This window comes from Odocoileus virginianus, chromosome 6 (assembly GCF_023699985.2).
Source record: "Odocoileus virginianus isolate 20LAN1187 ecotype Illinois chromosome 6, Ovbor_1.2, whole genome shotgun sequence".
Taxonomy (NCBI): domain Eukaryota; kingdom Metazoa; phylum Chordata; class Mammalia; order Artiodactyla; family Cervidae; genus Odocoileus; species Odocoileus virginianus.
In genome coordinates, this window is record NC_069679.1 from 73,844,717 (window position 1) to 73,863,801 (window position 19,085).

General features: G+C 48.6%; 1 protein-coding gene, 1 long non-coding RNA gene and 1 pseudogene across 8 annotated transcripts in view; 2 read left to right on the forward strand and 1 right to left on the reverse strand.

The window, feature by feature from the left end:
* The window catches only part of FLVCR2 (FLVCR choline and putative heme transporter 2), an 87,804-nt gene that overhangs the window by 52,686 nt on the left and 16,033 nt on the right, over positions 1 to 19,085 (forward strand). The window contains exons 6-11 of one of the 4 annotated variants that reach the window (XM_070469655.1): positions 1,052 to 1,162; positions 1,948 to 2,053; positions 2,204 to 2,315; positions 2,904 to 2,959; positions 6,869 to 6,940; positions 6,989 to 8,786. In XM_070469655.1, coding sequence (XP_070325756.1) covers positions 1,052 to 1,162; positions 1,948 to 2,053; positions 2,204 to 2,315; positions 2,904 to 2,959; positions 6,869 to 6,940; positions 6,989 to 6,994 — 463 coding nt within the window. In that variant the 3' untranslated portion in view covers positions 6,995 to 8,786. The other 3 variants (XM_070469654.1, XM_070469656.1, XM_070469653.1) reach the window with 3 other exon arrangements.
* LOC139035687 (uncharacterized) overlaps positions 12,115 to 19,085 on the reverse strand; it is a 31,573-nt gene continuing 24,602 nt past the window's right edge. For 3 of the 4 annotated variants that reach the window (XR_011488382.1, XR_011488383.1, XR_011488381.1), the window contains 3 exons: positions 18,146 to 19,001; positions 16,235 to 16,296; positions 12,115 to 12,496 (listed from right to left, as the gene is read on the reverse strand). This is a non-coding gene — a long non-coding RNA (uncharacterized lncRNA). The remainder of the gene's footprint in view (positions 12,497 to 16,234; positions 16,297 to 18,145; positions 19,002 to 19,085) is intronic. The other variant, XR_011488384.1, reaches the window with a different exon arrangement.
* Positions 14,600 to 17,329, forward strand: LOC110150891 (choline/ethanolamine transporter FLVCR2 pseudogene; annotated as a pseudogene).

Genomic DNA, 19,085 nt, shown 5'->3' on the forward strand with positions numbered 1-19,085 from the left:
TAAATGAAATACTAAATATATGTAAAGTGCTTAAGAGAACCTCTGGCATCCAATCACTTCAGTATCAGTCTGACATAAGCACAGTATACACCTGCCGGCCCCACTGTGTTTCTGGCTTCAGCAGAGATGAGGGAAGGCTCTGAGCTTTCATGGTCTGAGTCCTGATGCTCGTGGCCAGAGTGCCCAAGGAGGTGCCGAGCCCCTGACCTCAGTCAGGAGGACGGGGAGAGGGTGGCGGTCCCAGTGCAGGAGTCAGGGCCACAGCAGTCCTGGGTGGGCCACCTGGGGGGAGAGGTGCGTGCAGGGGCACGAGCAGGGTGAGCCCGAGAGAGAAACCAGCCCTGCTGGGCCTTCTGAGGGGCCAGTGGAGGGACACGTGCCGGGAGTGGGAGCAGCTTTCTCCCTCGGGCCTTGGAGTCAAGGGCTCGTTCAGGGCTGGAGAATGTTCTCTCCGCTGCACTGTCAGGAGTGGAGCAGTTCAGATTCAGCGGGGAGAGCTGGGCTGCACGTGTGGCAACAGAAAGGACCCGGAGACGACAGAGACTCTCACAGTCAGGTCCCTGCCCGGCATTGTCCGGGGGGCGGGGGGCGATGCAGACAAGCAGAATGGGCTTCTGGGGTTGTCTGAATGCCACTGCCACCTGACCACAGCTGATGTGTGCCCCTGTTTTTTTGTTTTTGTTTTTTCTGGTGGAAGGAGAGAAGGAAAGGGCTGTGTCCCTGCTTGTGGGTGGGATGTACCCAGTCCAGGTGCAGTGTTGACTTGCTGAGAGGTTTCTGCAGGAGAACACATGTGCTACAAGATGACTTCATATAGTCCTGGTCTCACTGTTTGTAGCTCTGAGCACAGTGTGATCATTGGTCTGGTGTCCACCAACCTCACGGATGGAAAATTCTTTGAGAGTAAATAGCACACAGACCTGGGCTTGCTTAGCACTTGGCAGTTGCCAATAGATAGGAAGTGGGGTGGAGGTAAAGAGGAAGGAAGGTAGGGAAAATATCCTGTTAAAGTCTGCAGTTTATGACTCAACTTCATTGCCTCTGCTTGTAGGCAGACAACTTTGGTGGTCTATGTCATGACTCTGGTAGGCATGGTGGTCTACACATATACCTTGAACCTGGGACACCTGTGGGTAGTGTTCATCACGGCTGGCGCAATGGGGTAAGTTGTACTTCGAACCTACTTAACTGGAAAGCACCATCCATGATTCCAAGACCTACTGACATCCTAGGATGAGATAGGGATCTGCCGCCTCTCATTGACTTCTGCAAACGTGGAAATGGCCAGAGGTCATGTTCACTCATAAAGGTTTCAAAATGCTGCCTGGGGCACCCAGGCCCATCTATGCTGTTGGGATGGACTATGTCCTTCATGAATCTCTGGGAAGCTAGGAAATGTTTAGCATCTTTATGAGCTCTGCCTGGGACAACATGCAGTCACAGAAAGTACACAGGCCTGGGGATCGGAAAGGGTGGGTCCTGAGCTCAATGTTGCTGACTGTTTATTAGATCATAGGCACCTCCCTACCCACTGTGAGGCTCAGTGTCTTTATCTGTAATTGCAGATGAGTGGCCTCCCTTGTGCAGTTGTTGGAAAGAAGGAGAGAAATAACAGGTGTGAAAGCACCAGGAAGTGTGGTGCAGTTGAAAGAGATCAGAGCTGGAATTTTGTAGACCTGTTGTATGAGAAAGTATAGGAAATGGCGCCCCTTCAACAGGGATCTCTGCTCAGCTTCACCTCTTGCTTATTTTCCTATGGACAGTACATGCGAGGGTGTGTGAGCGTATGTGTGTTAATGACCACCTAGAGGGTGGCTTGATTTTCAAGGGCCTGGCATGTCTTGATGGGAAGAAACAGAAAAAGGAGTTGTAGGGTAGGAGATGGGCACCCTTTTTTCCTTTTTCCGGACGTTCTCCATCACCTTGTTTCTGTGATCTGGGCTTTAGCTTCTTTATGACTGGCTACCTCCCATTGGGATTTGAATTTGCCGTGGAGCTGACATACCCAGAATCAGAAGGCATGTCATCTGGCCTCCTCAACGTGTCTGCCCAGGTAGGCTTCTCGTTGGGTGGTGGCCTTGAAGCCGTGGGTCCTTGTTCCCTCCCGGGCTCGGCGGGAGCAGGCGCTGCATACGGGCAGCTCAGCTCCCCTGTGGGCTGGTTGCCTGGGCCCCTGTTTCCAGTCTTCTCCGTGACTCTGCAGGTATTCGGGATCATCTTCACCATCTCCCAGGGCCAGATTATTGACAACTATGGAACCATGCCTGGGAACATCTTCCTGTGTGTCTTTCTGACCCTTGGAGCAGTGCTCACTGGTGAGTCGGGGCCTAGGACAAAGTGATGCTCTGACTGTGCCTGAGTTTAGACTGTTGGCAGTTTGAAAGCCAATGTCTTAACTGATCATGCAGCTAAGGGGCTCACGTGCAGCAGGGCAGACGAGAGGGCTCATGAGGAAGTATCTTTGGCAGGCAGTAGCATATTTTGTTGGAATGAGCTTCAGCTTTGGTCTCAAAAGACCCTTGTTGGAATCCTGCACTGTGACACTGACCTCCATAGCTCTTTGACCTTGGGCAAGTGGACCAACCTCTGGGAGCCCCACTTTCCTAATCTGTAGAATGGAGATTGCTGTGAGGATTGGAGTACTGTGTGCAAACTTCCTGCAAATATCAGGGGTCTATGCATGGAGGCCAGCGTCATCACTAGCTTCTTCCTGTCTGGCACAGCAGTGGCCCCCCAGGCTCTGTCAAGGTGGCTGATGGAACCTCCAGATCCCTGGAAAATCTGAAGGAGGTGGGATACTCGTGACCCTTAGAACAGTTAAGGGCTCCCTCTTGTGGATGAACTTGACCATTGCTCTGCTTGATAACTTTCTGTTGCCCTTCTTCTGTGTCCTTGAACCTCAGCATTCATCAAGGCAGATCTCCGGAGGCAGGATGCAAACAAAGAAATTCCTGAAAATGTGAGTATGTGGGAGCTGCCGGGGGAGATGTGGGCGCAGACGTTGCTGAGGCTGTGGCCTTGGGGGGAAGCGGGGGAAGCGCCCGGGGACTGGTGGCTGTGAGAGCAGCTCAGCGTCGCACACGTGGAGACAAAGGGCTTCTCCTTGGGGCTCAGCCCCGCTTTTCTGCTGCCCTCTCCGGGTTTTTCTCCCACTTTCTTCCCTGCTCCTGGCCTCCCTGCTCTGGTCCCCAGAGCTGGTCCCTGTGTCAGTCTGCCGGGCAACACCCGCCCCGGGGTCCCGAGACAAGTCCCAAGGCCCCGGCTCCTCTCCTTTCAGCCTGGGGTTCTTGAATGGAGAGGAAATGTGGGGGGCTGGCTCCTTCATCCTGTCATAGCGGTGGTGGCCCCGAGGGAGTGGCTCTCCTGCATGTGGCAGGCCCTCAGGAGGTGCCCGGGAGGGACCAGAGCCAATGGGCTGTCAGCAGGGCTCTAAAAGTACACGTCAGGAAGCAGGAGTGGATCATGGTGGAAGGGGAGAGGACCTGGAATTATTAGATAGAGAACAGAAAAGTATTTCCCATCTTTTCTAATCGGCCGGGAACTATTTTAACCATCGTGCTGTGCTGGGCTTAGTCGTATCCGACTCTTTGTGACCCCATGGACTATAGCCCGCCAGGCTCCTCTGTCCATGGGGATTCTCCAGGCAAGGATACTGGAGTGGGTTGCCATGCTCTTCTCCAGGGGCGAAGGGATCGAACCCAGGTCTCCCGCATTGCAGGAGGATTCTTTACCATCTGAGCCACCAGGGAAGCCCAAGAATACTGGAGTGGGTAGCCCATCCTTTCTCCAGGGGATCTTCCCGACCCAGGAATCGAACCGGGGTCTCCTGCATTGCAGGTGAAGCTACCAGGGAATCCTTTCACAAATGTGTTAGATATCAAATCTGAATCAGGATGAAAGGAATTTCAGCTCTCAGGAGGCAGTGGGATATTGCTTAAAAGAACAAAACACCCAAAACCTGTTACAGAGGTAATACACATTCTTTGCAGAAAAAAATTTTAAATATAGCAAAGTGTACACATTTTTTAATTTTTTGTTTTAAAGTGTACAAAATTTAAAAGTCATCCTGTAATAGCATCACCTAGAGATGAGGTCCCGTCTTTTTGCATTTGCTCACACATGTTTGTGTACACATGTAATATATATGTGTGGGTATATGTATGTATTTTTTAAACAAAAATAGAGTCTTGTGCTTTTGTTGTTCTGTAAGCTTTCTTGTTCTACGTGCTTTTGCACTTTCTGCAAGCGCTTTGTCAGGTCACTAGTCTTTTACAACATACTTGATGTCACAGTGTTCTGATAACTGCACATGGATAGACGTGATTTGATTGACAATTTTTCTGTCCAGGAACACTAAGATTGTTTCTGATTGTTGTTAGAGATGATATTGTGTTTACTGTTCTGGAGTTAACTCTTTGGGCATGTTCTTAAGCACTGTATTTTCCTGAGAAACAGATCAGTGGTTGTGCTGTGGTTAAGACTTTGATATGTGTTACCAGACTGTCCTGTAGAAAGAAGGTGCTATCAATACTACTAACGTACCTTGCTCTAGCAGTGTATGAGGCCAACCCTGAGTATTTATCATTTTGAAAATCTCTGCCAATTATCTAAGGCAAAAATGGTATCTGAAAGAGGTACGTTTAGTGCTTTAAGGATATGCGCTGAGAGACGGATGCTAATCTCTGTTCCCTTCTTGTTTGTCCTCTGATCTCACACTCTGGAGTTGGCAGGTGGCAGCAGGTAGCAGGTGAAGGGGGTGATGCCTGGGACAGGGCATTCAGTGGGGCCACAGGAAACGCCTGAGACGGAAGCGGTCTTCTCAGGAGCCTGTGAGAAGCGTGGCATCAGCCCTGCGGAGATGGGCTTGTCCCTGTGCCATAGACGAGGAAGCGTGATTTGGGACACTTTGGTGACTATTAGTGTGAGCCTATGAAAAGGTGCCTATGATAACAGGATGGATTTCTCGTGAAAAGATTTCAATTTGAAATGTGATGCATTGTGTCAAGCGATATGAGATTCTGCTGTGTTTACTTTGTAATCCGTGTTTCCCTGGGCAAAAGCAAACAGAAGAAAGTAAAGGTTGCTTGTAGTCCCAGTACCCAGAGATAACCTAGTAACATGTTAGTCATTTTCCAGTGTTTTCTGTGGATGTAGAAATGTGCTTGTGCACGCTGGGCTTTCTGCCCTGCTTGTTTCCTTAGGAGAGTCTGACCAGCTTTCTACACCACTGCCCCTCAGCCCCACATCTTCATGTACACATTTTCATTTCCTCCGGGTACTGCCTAGGTCGGCCCACACTTCCCTGTCTTACAGGCAGATCCTTGTCCCCGGGGACCAGGTTTGTTACCCAGTAGGCGGTGAGCGCTCAGTCTCTCCCTGAGGACTGTGGGAAGCAGCACGGGTCAGACCAGGAGGCCAGCGGGTGCAGGCGCTCATGGTGCTGTCCTGGATACTCCCCGTGTGTCCCCATCTCCTTCGCTCCTGGGGGGCCTGGTGGGACGGGGGTCAGAGTCACACGGGGCTGGTCCCAGGGAAGTCAGGGCTGTCAGGGGCGTCGTGAAGGAGCCGTCATTTCCCCCACCGAGGTGGCGGGCATGAGTGGGACCTGTAGGCCATCCCAGGACTTCAGTCTCAGCACCAGGGGACAACAGGGCAGGGAGTGCATTGGGCCAGAGCTGCGCATTCTGATCAGTGAGGTGGGTCATTGGCTGAAAGAGCCAGAACTTCCAGTGGGTCAGGACTGATGCTGATTATGACAATCTATGTTTGGGTTTCCATTTTTCTTCCAGTTGGTAGTTCTCGGCTACAGAGACACTAACCCCTATTTAACTGTGATTTCAAGGTGATGGCGCTGAAGGAGGCGGGTGTGTGTGCATGAGTGTGTCAGAGACAGGAGGTGGCGTGACTGGTTGAAGTCGGCTGCTGGCTCCTGAGTGAGGGCTTCTCAGGGCTGAGGCTGAGCTGGTGCCAACAAGTTAGCAAGATGGAGAACCAGATGCTGGATCTCCCGTTGTTGCCTCTGCCACGGGCTGCCCTGGGGGTCGTGGCGGGTGAAATGCCGTTTGTCCAGCTGATGTGGCCTGCATGTGCTCCGCCAGCCTCGAAGGTCAGAGCTGTGTGGGGCTCGGCCTGTGCTGGAGGCCTTGTTGGGAACGAGATGAGCCCCTGAGGGGAGAAGCAAAGTGCTCCTGAAAAGCAGACAAACGCCCAAGGTGGCAGTCAGCACCTAGGAACCTCAGAGAATAATCTCCAGGGCACGTTTAAATCCCACCCAGCTAACAAGCGTGACCCTGAATGCCTTCTAATTCTGTGGCAACAGCCCCAAGAAATCTGATGACAAACTGACCCAGAGTCTCTTTTTCTATGGGGAAGCTATATTAATATATACATATTTTGAGCCATAATACATCCTGTCTTTGTGACAGTTTGCTGTGCATCTGTTCCACACACATGGTAACCATATTCCTCACCTGGGGGCTGCCCCTGACCGGGGGTAGTCAGCACTCCCGAGGGGGGTGCAGACCTGGCCCTTCCACAGACATGCGGGGGTCCATCCAGGTGGGGTGAGGCTGTCAGAAGGGGAGGAGGGTGACGGGAGCTCAGTGGCACTCACAGTGAGGTGGTCCCTGGAGGCTGTGGTGTCCTGGAAGGCTGGCCTTTTCACTCCTTCACTCTGTCGTGATGGTGTGTGTTGGGGGAGCTCTGTGCGTGAGCGGAGCCCGTCCTCGTCCTTGTTCTCTGTCGGGGATGCCGAGTGCCTGGGGCTCTGGCCTTCCCCCGGACTCCAGACGCGGGGGCAGGCAGATACTCAGCAGGTTGGAGTCCCTGCCTCCTCACCCCAAGGGCCGTCCCCTTGTCTGTCTTGTAGAAACCCCAGGAAGGGGAGGAGGAGGAGGACAGCCAGAGCAGCAAAGCCCCCACCCCTGTCCGGGAGGAGCGTCTCTGAGAGAGCGCGGAGGAGTGTCTCTGAGAGAGCGCGGAGGAGCGACTCTGAGAGAGGGCGGAGGAGCGACTCCGGGGCCTCGGGCCGCCCCCACCTCTTCAGCCAGCCCAGCTCTGCCTGCCAGCCCCACGGCCTTCCCCGAGCAGCTTCTGGGGGAACTGGGAGGAACATCTGTGTCTTGGAGGACAGAGCCTCTGCCTCCTGGAAGCCACTCCAGAGCGTGCCCCGTCTCCGTGGGGGAGGTGCACTTTCCACCACACAGGTGGGGGCCCTGCCTTCCCCCTGCAGGTTCTGGGAGCTGGGGAGGCAGAGAGAAGCCTGGAGTCAGTCCTGGCTGCTGCCTCACCTTCCTGCTCCAGCCCATCCCTCGGGACAAAGCCTGCACATTATCCTGAAAGAAAGCTTATTCAGGAGATTAATTTTTCTAGTGTCTGAAGACCCTTAGGAGCCCAGTTCTCAGGAGCAGCAGCTGCTCTGGATGAGGATCATTCTCGGGCCCCAGACTGACCACTGACATTCTTTGGGAGAGAAAACATCCTCAGAACACACCCCCCAGGACGCCAGGACCAGGTTCTTCCAGCTCGTGTTGGCGTCTGTCTGCAAACCCTCTCTCCTCAGAGCTGATCACACCAAACACCAATAAACTTGACAAAAACATTAATGTGGCCGAAAAGAAGAAGCCAATTCCAGGAGTTGACCTCCTTGGGATGTGATGGTGCTAATGAATCTGGGGAGTCTGGTAGCCTGACTTGGGAACAGAAAGGTTCTTTCCTGCAGGAGGTGTCCTGGCCCAGGGCCTTGTGCGCTCACTGTCACCTCTGCTGCCTTCCTCTGGACGCCACTCGGGGGCTCGTGTCCTCCTACCTGTGACCCTCACTGCAGACTCACCTGGGTCCTCCCCCCCTGAGAACTCCAAAGGTCCCTGAGAGATGAGGGGAAGGGGCAGAAGGAGAGCTGGCCCGTGAGTGGGACTCGGGTCTGCTGGGTTAGGTAAGCGCGTCCTCCTCAGGTGGGAACAGAGTTTGCAGCCCCAGCCCCTCTCCCCACCCCTTCTATAATAGCAATAATTCTTTTTCAGATATTCTGAATTTAAAGGGACTCCCTTTCAACCAGGAGCTTCTCAGGTGTTGCCAGTGGTAAAGAATCTGCCACTGGAGACGCAAGAGACACGGGTCCGATCCCTGGGGTGGGACGATCTCCTGGAGCAGGAAATGTCAACTCACTCCAGTATTCTTGCCTGGGGAATCCAATGGAGCCTGGCGGGCTACAGTCCATGGGGTCCCAGAGGCAGACACTTCTGAGCGCGCACAGACGCACATGTCCTTCCAACCAGCCCAAGCTGCCCCGTCCTGCCTTGCCCGCTGTCTGGCTCTACTCACGGGCTTGGGGAGAATCTCCTCAAAATAAGCCATTTTGGTTGTTTCTCATGTCCTTGAGCTCTGTGATCACAACCCCTGTGCTGTTTTGTTGTGGCCACTGCCCGGGGCTCAGAATATTGGAGCTGCCTGCATGGAAGTGGTGCTGGGTGCTTGGGCCACTGCCCAAGGGCAGCTGGTGTGTGTGTGTGTGTGTGTGTGTGTGTGTGTGTGTGCGTGCGCGCACGTGTGTGTATACAGTACTCTGTACATAAAAGAAGTTCACACTTCTGGTGCAAGGACTGAGTTAGTGGTAGAAAGGAGGTGGAAATGGAAGGTGCCTTACTTTTTAATAAGGAGAAAGTGTTTACTCTTGAGCCTCTTAATTTTATAAACAAAATGTTTACTGAAACCATCATTTTATTTGAAATCATAATTTGTATTTTCTATTTGTAACACCAGATATATTAAAGCAATAAAATATCCTCCATGTGGTCTGCCTTGTCACTTGTTGGGGCAGAGATGGCTTTGGTGGTGGGAACAGGCTGGAGGGCTGGGGGCTCGGGGTAGAGGAGGCAGTCCTCCACACTGTGGAAGGTGGTCCTCTGTAGACATAGATGTTACCATGCTAGTGGGTTATTTTTTAAAGATAAGGCTGCAGACGTTACTGTCTGTCCATGTGGAGAGTGCAACTCAAAGCCGAATCTGTGGTTCCAACAACTTTCCATTCAGCGTGATCTTTTTACAGTGCATGTCAACCACATCAGTCCTCCACTTAAAACCCTCTTCTAGCTTCTTACCTCAACCAAAGCTCAGACCTCATCAGAGCCCACAAGACCCCATGCACTATGGCCCCCACCTTCCTATCTGACTGTCTGTCCTCCACTGTTCTGTTCAGTCTGTCTGTTCCAGCTACACGACCTCGCTGCCTTGCCTTGAATGTACCAAGCATGTTCCCACCACAGGGCCATTGCACATGCCAGTGCCGTGTCTGGGGTTCACTGGCGGCAGATGTCCATATGACTTGTTTCCTCACTTCAGCTCAAAGGTACTATATGTGTGTGTATGTATGTAACTGAATCACCCTGCTGTGTGCCTGAAACATTGCAAGTCAACTATACGTCAATAAAATATATATATTAAGAAAAAAATTCCATGGACAGAGGAACCTGGTGGGTTAATGTCCATAGCATCACAAAGAATTGGGCAAAACTGATTGATTGAGCTTCATCATCAGTCTACAAAGGACCATCCAATGATCTCAAAATTGCTTGGTTTGTACTAAAAATAACCCAAAGACTGCTGTCAGATCTCCCGGGATAGGGATCCAACACAGAGGAGCCTGTGCCACCGAGGACTGGCAAATAGACTTGACTTAAGTGCCTTGAGCAGCAGGAAATTTCAGATTCCTGCTAGTATTGGTGGTCCTTTTCAGGACAGGTGGAGACACCAGGACTGAAAAAGCCTCCGAAGTGGTGAAGGAAAATTTCCTCCACGCTTAAGGAAAATTTCCCCCGATTTGGATAGTCTAGCACCCTTCAAAGTGATAACAGGGCTGCTTTTCTCTCTAGCATAATCCAACAAATGTCTAAACCACTGCAGATTAATGGAAAGCTATATTCATCCTGGAGTGCACATTCAATAGGAATAGCAGAGAAAATGAATTCTACATTAAATAACATTGCTAATATATGCTGAGTCTAATTTAACTTGAGGTCAGGGCTTGACAGTTGCCCTACTATGGATCAGAGTGGCTTCCAGAAGCAGGCTTAAAATTTACCTCTTTGAAATATTGTATGGTAGGCCATTCCATGTGTCTGCCCAGGAGGGAGAATGTATAAATACTTTGAAAGATTTAGCAGTTGCCAGTTATATTAAAACTCAAGTACAGTACAAACCTCTGTTTATGAGCTTGCTTCTAGCAAGCAGTCCTTTCCGGCCTGGACATTGCATCCTCTTAAAACATGTGGAGAGCAAGGGCCTGAGCACCAGCTGACTGCAAAGTGGACAGAACCACCTGTGGTGTTACTTATCACACACTCATCTGTCGGATTAGCTCGAGTAAAGCCATGGATACATCACTCAGGTCAAAGCAGCCTCACCATCATCAGAAAATGGCCCAACTCCTGAGAGTCCTAGAGAGCAATGTGTTTGTGAACCCTTAGAAGACTTAAGGTTGCTCTTCAGAAAGGTAAGTATTGAGAATAAAATTTCCTTGCAGAAGGAATTTCATCAGGTTCAAATAGTTCAAGAGAATTGTTTTACTTACTAAAATTATTAAGGAGTATTCCTGACCCAAAGCTGATCAATTCCATTTTATGATCACCCCCTCATTGCCTCTGTTCAGCAGGAAGTAGCCAAAGCAATCATCACCCCTTATTCCCACAAGATTGTGGAATGGACATTGATAGATAGGAATTGCAATAGGGGTGGGGCAAGCACTTGGCTGTTAGTGAGTGACTGTTAGAGGTTCCGCCCAGCCATTGGTTAGAGTCAGAGTGGGCCCCCTACTTCCTCCATTTAAAAGGAACTGAATTCAGACTGAAGGAAGTTGGGTTTTGTTTTTTTTAATGAAACAAAGATGACTATTTTTAATGATAAAAGGTACAATTCACTAAGAAGATGGACATCATAAACAAAAAGCAAAAATCAGAAGAAATATAAGGGAAAAGAAAAAATATATAATCATAAGTGAGACATATAAACATTTCTCTGAGAATATTTTATCAAGTACATAAAAAATAAGAATAGGAGCATCTGGAATGATGTCATTAATAATTTAAATATAGTAGATCTGTTTATATTAATTTATATTAACCTTATATACTACGTAAATATATTTAAAATTTTATATCTCATAAGTTATTAGATGTTCAGAGGACATTGAGAAAAACTGATAAAAGAGAAACATTACTAAATTTCAAAAAGTAGAATTCTTTTTTTGGTGATTCAGTTATACAAATAGATATATATTATTTTTGAAATTATTTTCCATCATAGGTTATTACAAGATATTGGCTATCGTTCCCTATGCTATACAGTAAACCTTTGTTGCTTGTTGCATGTCTATCTTTTTTAAATTAGAAATCTAGCATTCTATTCCTGCTAAGTCAAACAAGTAGAATCAAACTGTCATAAATTTTTTCAGTCAGACAAAAATTCATAAGGTTTCTAAAATATATATATATTATACATATTATTTATATATATGTATAGAAGAGCTTTTCTACTATACTTGATAAAGAACTACACTTCAAAAAGAAAAAAAAAAAAGAAGAGATGAAGAAACCAGAAAGCATAAACTAAATGAAATGAGAGCACTGAATATGGAGTAGAAAAAGTGAAACAAACTAAATAAAAGTAAAAGATCATCATAGAGTCCAGTTACTTTTAAACAGGGCTGCTCATTAGAAACATATCTGGAGCTCTGGTGAAAAAAAGCAATACCTGGGCATTTGTATTTTTCAAAAGCTCCAAGATAATTCTGATATGCATCTGGATTTTAAAAATGATTACAGGGTTTTCTATTAAATTATAATATAGAATTTTGTTATTTTCTGAAAACCAATCATAATAAAATGGTGTTAAGTAATAGTTTTATAATTGAAAGTTTGCAGCTGCAAGCCATGTGCTATGCTGGGACTCATGACCTCCAGCAGAGAATTTTGATCCAGGGCCAGAGTCAAGGCTTGATCATTCAGACATTTTGTGTAGCAAAAGTTTTGTTGTAGGTAGGAAGTGGGGGGCCCTCTCCAGGGCCCTGAGAGAGGTCTCTTGTCTAACACTCAGAAAAGAATAGTCTGAGGAGACACGTGCTGACAAAGCAAGAGATTTTATTGGGAAAAGAGCGCCCAGGCGGAGAGCAGCAGGGTCAAGGAACCTAGGAGGAGGACTGCTCTGCCACGTGGCTCTTGGCTGCGGTCTAGGGTTTTATGGTGATGGGATTAGTTTCCGAGTTGTCCTTAGCCAATCATTCTGACTCAGTCCATCCTGGTGGCGCACACACCCATGCATCACTCGGCCAATATGGATGCCAGTGAGAGGGATTCTGGGGGAGGTGAACAGACGCGCGGTGTCTCCTTTTGGTGATGTGGCATTCAACTCAACTCTATGAACAGGTATCCAGATAGGCATGTGCAGTGAAACTTCTCTAGTTTAGGATTCCAGGCTGTATGGAAATGTTCACAAGAACTTGGAGCTAAAATACAAGGAAAATGAGGGAGGTGAGGCAGACAGTGGGTGAGTGTGCAGTATTACACATGTAAATTACAAATACAAGATGTCCAAGGGCACCATTTTTACAAATTCCAAGTGTCAATACTTTCTAAGAGGGACTCATCCAGGGTCTCAACCTGATGTGTTAGCCATTTAGCCTTCCCATTCCCTCCTCATGCTCCATGCTCCCCCATCTACAGCCCCAGTGGAGGTGATGGTAAACCAGTGTATGATACCTGGACTTTCAGTTTAATTCCTATTGCCATGAGTAGTTGTTGGCCTCTAGGGGGCAGACTGTGCTGCCTTTCTGTAGAGAACCAGGAGCTGGTTCTCTCCACAGGGATGCTCAAACCTGGCTGCAAGTTGACATCACCAGGGGAGTTTTTAACATGCAAATTCTGGGGCTGCTCTCAGAGATCTTGACCTGAGATGCAAGTCAGGTTTTGGGAATGCGAAGAGTTCCCCAGGTGATTTTAATGTGCAGCTCAAGTTGAGGTGGCTCAGATGGTAAAGGGTCTGCCTGCAATGCGGGAGTCCCAGATTCGATCCCTGGGTCGGGAAGATCCCCTGAAGAAGGAAATGGCAACCCAATCCAGTACTCTTGCCTGAAAAATTCCATGGATGGAGGATCCTGGTAGGCTACAGTCCATGGGGTCGCAAAAAGTTGGACATGACTGAGAGACTTCGACTTCACTTTCACTTTCAAGTTGAGAACCATAGCCCCAGAGCTTTAAATTCTTCATTTTGGGGGTGAAGATTAAAAAAGAAAGCAAGAAAGCACAGGCACCCAATGACTATTTAATGTGCAAACCAACAAATCACCTAGATGTCTTTTAAAATGCAGCCTCTAGTTCAGTAGGTCCAGGGTGAGCCTGGGCTTTGTAACAAGCTCCCAGGGCATGCCCACACTGCTGTCCCCAGACTCTGCCTGAGGAGCTAGGCTGTAGCTTGGATGAATATGAGATGATAATTATGGCTCTTTAGGTCAACTGAGACTTTACCTCTATGAGGGTCAGTTTTCTGATCTATAAGATGCCGTCAAGCAGCAGCACTTACATCACAGAATTCTTGGATGCTTAAATGGGGTAACATAGTATACATTTCTAGCACAATAGAAATGTTCAATTTTTTATTGTTAAGATATCTGACACTCTTGGAATGCTTACTGTCTGCCAGGAATGTTCCAAGTGCTTTCAAACCTTAACTCATTCAAGTCTCAGAACAACACTGTGAGGTAGGTATTATTATTTCATCATCCCTGTTTTACTGATTTTCCAAGCTACTGAGGCACAGAGAGGTGGGGTGTCTTAGTCTACTAAGCAGGCCTGGGAGCAGCTAAGTCAGTGTTTGAACCCAGGGAAAATCTGGGCTCTTATTCCGTCCCAGGGCTGCCATCTCTGCAGGCCTGACCTTCTACAGGCCCTGACTTGAAGGCTCCTCTGCAGAACCGGCGGTGCACCAGCAGGGGGCAGCGTAGGGCCACATGCGTGCAGAGACCACTTAACTTCGTGCGCTGTGCTGGGCTGCTAAGTCGCTTCAGTCGTGTCCGACTCTGCCACCCCATAGACAGCAGCCCACCAGGCTCCGCCGTCCCTGGGATTCTCCAGGCAAGAACACTGGAGCGGGTTGCCATTTCCTTCTCCAGTGGATGAAAGTGAAAACTGAAAGTGAAGTCGCTCAGTCGTGTCCGACTCTTAGCGACCCCATGGACTGCAGCCTACCAGGCTCCTCCGTCCATGGGATTTTCCAGGCAAGAGTGCTGGAGTGGGGTGCCATTGCTGGGCACCTCACCACAAAACATGCGCTAGGTCTATATCATCTTAGGACTCCCTTCTCTTTTCCTCAAGTTGTTGCTTAGGAGGCCACCCCGGGATCCATAAAGAAAGAAGAGTCCTACCGAACAGGTTCAAATCTGAGTTCCCCAATGTTAAGACCAGGTTTGCAGGGAAAGCAAGGAGCAAAGTGAGTTTTCTGCATCCCTTCTTTACCCCAGAAGTGTAACCAGCCGAGGAAATCTACAAATCTGTCTTTATACTGAAAGTCCGCAAAGACTGGGGAGGTAAATTAGGTAAATTATTAAAAAAAAAAAAAAAAAAAGGTAAGTAATTATTAAAAGAAAAGAAAAAGGTAAATTATTAAAAAGAATTAGAGTTAGGGTGAGGGTTAGGCAGGTAAATTCGGGAATTCCTCCTGAGTACCACAGAGCAGTCTGGAGTTTCCAGGCATCCATGTGGGCACACAGGGCATTCCCACCGGCCGCTAGGAGACTCTATTTAGAGGATTACCTTGGAATGATGGAGGGTATTTCTTGTGGAGTCACCGGGAAGGGGCAAGTGAATGTGAGGTGCAGTGCATGGATAGGAGTTCAACGGCCTGTGTGTAAGGCATTCTGAGCTTGGAGGAGGAATGCACCCACACGCAGTGGCAAAACTGCAGTTCTGTGGTGCCAGTGACTGTAGAAGGTAGGAGGCAGAGTGGGTGGAGCTGGCTGGGGTCAGGGAAGCCCTGCAGGGAGGCGGGTTGGCAGTGGCAGCCACTGGGCAAGGCCCCAAGCCCGCCCTGGAGGTATTGTGGTCTTGCAATGTGGCTGCTCAAGGAGATAACTATTTCCAGGACGGAGGTGCTGACCTTTGCCAGAATGCTTCGGGAGGCCTCCAGTCACCAAGCAAACTGCGGCCATGACTGGCCTGAGGCATTTTTCACCAACCTCGGAGACAGTGGTCTGGGACAGAGGTCATCAAGGCGAAGTAGGAGCAGGAGCTTGGGGGTCAGTGCAGGGAGCCCCACTCAGGGCTCTTAGGTGGGTGCTGGGGATTCTGTTTATTCTGGAGTGGGTCTGGAGCATGAGCTCTGAAGGCTTTAGAGGACCAGCTGAGACCACTCTCACTTAAGGCTGCAGACGTCTGGAGCACCTGCCTAGGGCTCCAGTAGAGGCTGTGGTCATGGAGAATGAAGATCCCAACCAATGGGGGCACGATGGTACCCCTTCACAGACGCCCTCACTCAGGACAGAGGCCAGAGACTCAGCTCAATTCCGGAACTTAGGCAGAGAGTTCATGATCAAGGTGAGCAAGCGCCGGTGGGCGGTGGTCCTGGTGTTCAGCTGCTACTCCATGTGCAACGCCTTCCAGTGGATCCACTACGCCACCATCAATAACATCTTCATGTACTTCTATGGGATCAGTTCCTTTGCCATCGACTGGCTGTCCATGTGCTACATGCTGACCTACATCCCTCTGCTCCTGCCCGTGGCCTGGCTCTTGGAGAAGTTCGGCCTGCAGACCATCGCTGTCCCTGGCTCTGCTCTCAACTGCCTGGGGGCCTGGGTGAAGCTGGGCAGCCTGCAGCCACATCTCTTCCCAGTCACCGTGCTGGGTCAGGTCATCTGCTCCGTGGCCCAGGTCTTCATCCTGGGTATGCCCTCCCGCATTGCTTCCGTCTGGTTCGGGGCTAACGAGGTGTCAACCGCCTGCTCCATAGCTGTCCTCAGCAATCAGATGGGTAGAGGAGTGGGCTGGACCTGTGATTTCTGAAAAGCTGTTTGTGTCAGACTATTCTGTGTCACTAGAATTTAGCAGATGTTTTTTGCCTGTCCAACCAGCTTTCTTTCTTTTTTTAAAAATTAATTTATTTATTTTAATTGGAGGCCAACCAGCTTTCTTAAAGTGTAGCATCTCCCATACCACACGGAAAGGCAGACTAGGGCCCTGGGGGCATTCACCTGTTTGCTCACCTTCTTTATACACAGCTGAAGCCAGGATAGCTTGGTGTCTAACTCCTTCCCTGGGGATTAGAGTTAAGTCCAAGACGATGGAGTGGAATTCTTACTCTTCCTGTCCAAGGCCTAGAAACCATGGAATGGCCTGGCAAGCTCATATCTTAATCCTTTGTCTTCCCTTCTGTTTTGGAAGAAAATCTCAAATTCTTTACATTTCAGTGTACTTATAGCCCAGACAGACGGGCATGTTATGAATCTCATCTTTTAAAATTGAAGTAAAACAGATATAACATATTTATAATTTAAGCCTGTGTTAAATGTACAAGTTTACCAGTTATACATCTATAATTCAATGGCATTGGTTTCACGATTTTGTCTATTAGCACTATATGTACCCAAGACTTTTTTTAATCACCCTCAATAACTGTACCCGTTAAATAACTCATCATTTCCCCCTCCTTCCAGCGTCTGTAAGCTCTTCTGCTTTCTGTCTCTATGGATTTACCTTTTCTAGGTACTACATGTAACCAGAATCATGCAATATTTGTCCTCTGAATCTGGTTTATAAAATCTGGCTTTATTTTTTTTTAATTCTAAAAACACTCAAAAATTTGTGATTATCTTACATTTTTCAATATTTCGGGTCAGATGAGCTTTCTAGTTTGAGACTTCTGGGGAAAGTAAAGTGCAACTGAATTGCAATTCTGCTTTCTCCCTCATCCCAAAGCCCTCACCAAAGATACAGGCAGATGGGTGAGCTCAGAGGATGGTGATTCTGGGAAGGAATCTAGACCAGTGCTCCCTCAGTGGTGACCATTTACCTCACCTGTGGGGCCAGGACAAACTACAGGTGTCTGGGCCCCCAGGTGGACTTCCTAATCAGATCCTCCAGGGAGGGGCCCAGGCTCCTGTGTTCTCACCCGGCTTCCCAGGTGAGGGTCGTGATCAGACTTAGAAGCAGTAGGACCGAGGAGCAGTGTGCCCTGGGACAGCGCCCTCCTGCCTGGAGCCGGGTTCATGTCAGGGCTGGTGTGTCTGTGCTACTGTTTGATGATCCACTTCCCAGGTGGAGGAGCTGGGAGGTCAGTCACTCTCCAGATTGAGGGGTGAGGATGGGTTTCAGGTGGGCCTGGTAATTCTGATTCATTTAAGGTTTCAAAAATATACTCAAAGCTCTAGGGGGCAGGGTGGGGGAGGCCCTGAAGACCTGTGAGGTGGAACCATAGCATAAGTGCATGCTAAATGGTAGCCTGCCAGGTCCCTCTGTCCACGGGATTCTCCAGGCAGAATACTGGAGTAGGTTGCCATGCCCTCCTCCAGGGGATCTTCCCAACCCAGGGATTGAACCCAGTTTCTTATGTCTCCAGCACTGGCAGGTGGGTTCTCACCTGGGAAACCCCAGGAGCCACAGCAGAAACCCATAATCTCTGTTTCTTTGACCTTCAACTCAGTGCAGCATGCAAGAGGAGGCTCTGGCTGGCTGGGGTTGACTTCTGTCCTGGCTGTGTTGCCTTGGCAGGCAGTCTTGAGGGCCTGACAATAGTGTGAAATCAAGTCTATATCTTCAGTTTGGCATCCAGGGCCCCTCCACCCTCGCCTTTCCCATCCAGCCTGTTTCTTGTTCTCTCCCAGTCTTTTCTCGGTTATGATCAGTCTGGCTCCCTAATTCTCTCCTTAAAAATACACTGCTTAGAGTTTAAGCCTAAAGCCTTGGAGAGTGACCTCAGTAGATGGTGGACCAAAAAGCTCCCTTTTTCTCCCATAAAAACATTAAGTAAACTAGAAACTGCCTGAAATAACCTTCCCTATGGGGTTTCTGGAAATCAGCCCAAGATCTATGGCAACCTAGCAAATACCAAACCAAGAAAAAGCCACATTCAAAATAGTAGATAGTTTCATGGCTGTTTTACTCACCCAGGCCCTGACCGCACCCATCTGCTCTGCTTCCCAATACCTGGTTCCTTTCTGCAAAGCTAAGAGTGCAAACAGACCAAATTTACAGTGTTTCAATCCAACTGTGTTCTATATAGTAACAATGAGCAATTCAAGAAGGAAATTTAAAAAACAATTTCATTTACAGTGCATGGAAAACAATTATTTAGGAATAAGTTTAACCAAGGAGAGGAAACACTTGTACACTGAAAACTAGAAAATGTTACTGAAAGGATTAAAGTCATAAATAAATGGAAAGACATCCTATGTTCATGAATTGGAAGATTTAATATTGTTAAGGTGTCAATAGTATCCAAATAAGTCTATAAATTCAATGCAATCACTGTCAAAATCCCAAGGATGTTCTTCACAGATGAAGAAAGATGCATCCAAAAATTCATGTGGAAGCTTAAAGGACACCGAGTATCCAAAACAATCTTGGCGATGAATCACAAAGTTGGAGGTCTCATGGCACCAGTGGACTTGAAGGGCAGTCCTTGCCCTTCTGTGTAATTGCTGAGTTTCCATGGATACTGGCCTTAGTTTTCCTGTGGTTTGTGTTTCCCCCTCTTCCTTAACTTTTCTCCTGTCCTCGTTCTTTCTTCCCCACCTTCTCTTCCGACTAAATGGGAAACTTGTCAAAGGACTGGAACTGTGACTAATACATCTTCCCCATATCTTAGGGCTCTGGGCATAGTAGGCACTTACAAATAAATGGACAGATTAATAAACAGGCATTGCAAGCTGCTGGTGCCATGGGACCCCCACCCAGCTCTCAGGCAGCTGTGTGTGGAGCTTCCAACAGAAGACTGCTTCCTTAGCGCATCAGCTTGCTTATCTGTAACAAGAAATCCAGCTGTACGGGGTGGACACCCAAGTTCAACCAAGTGTGAAAATCTCTGAACCAGATAAGCCTCCACAT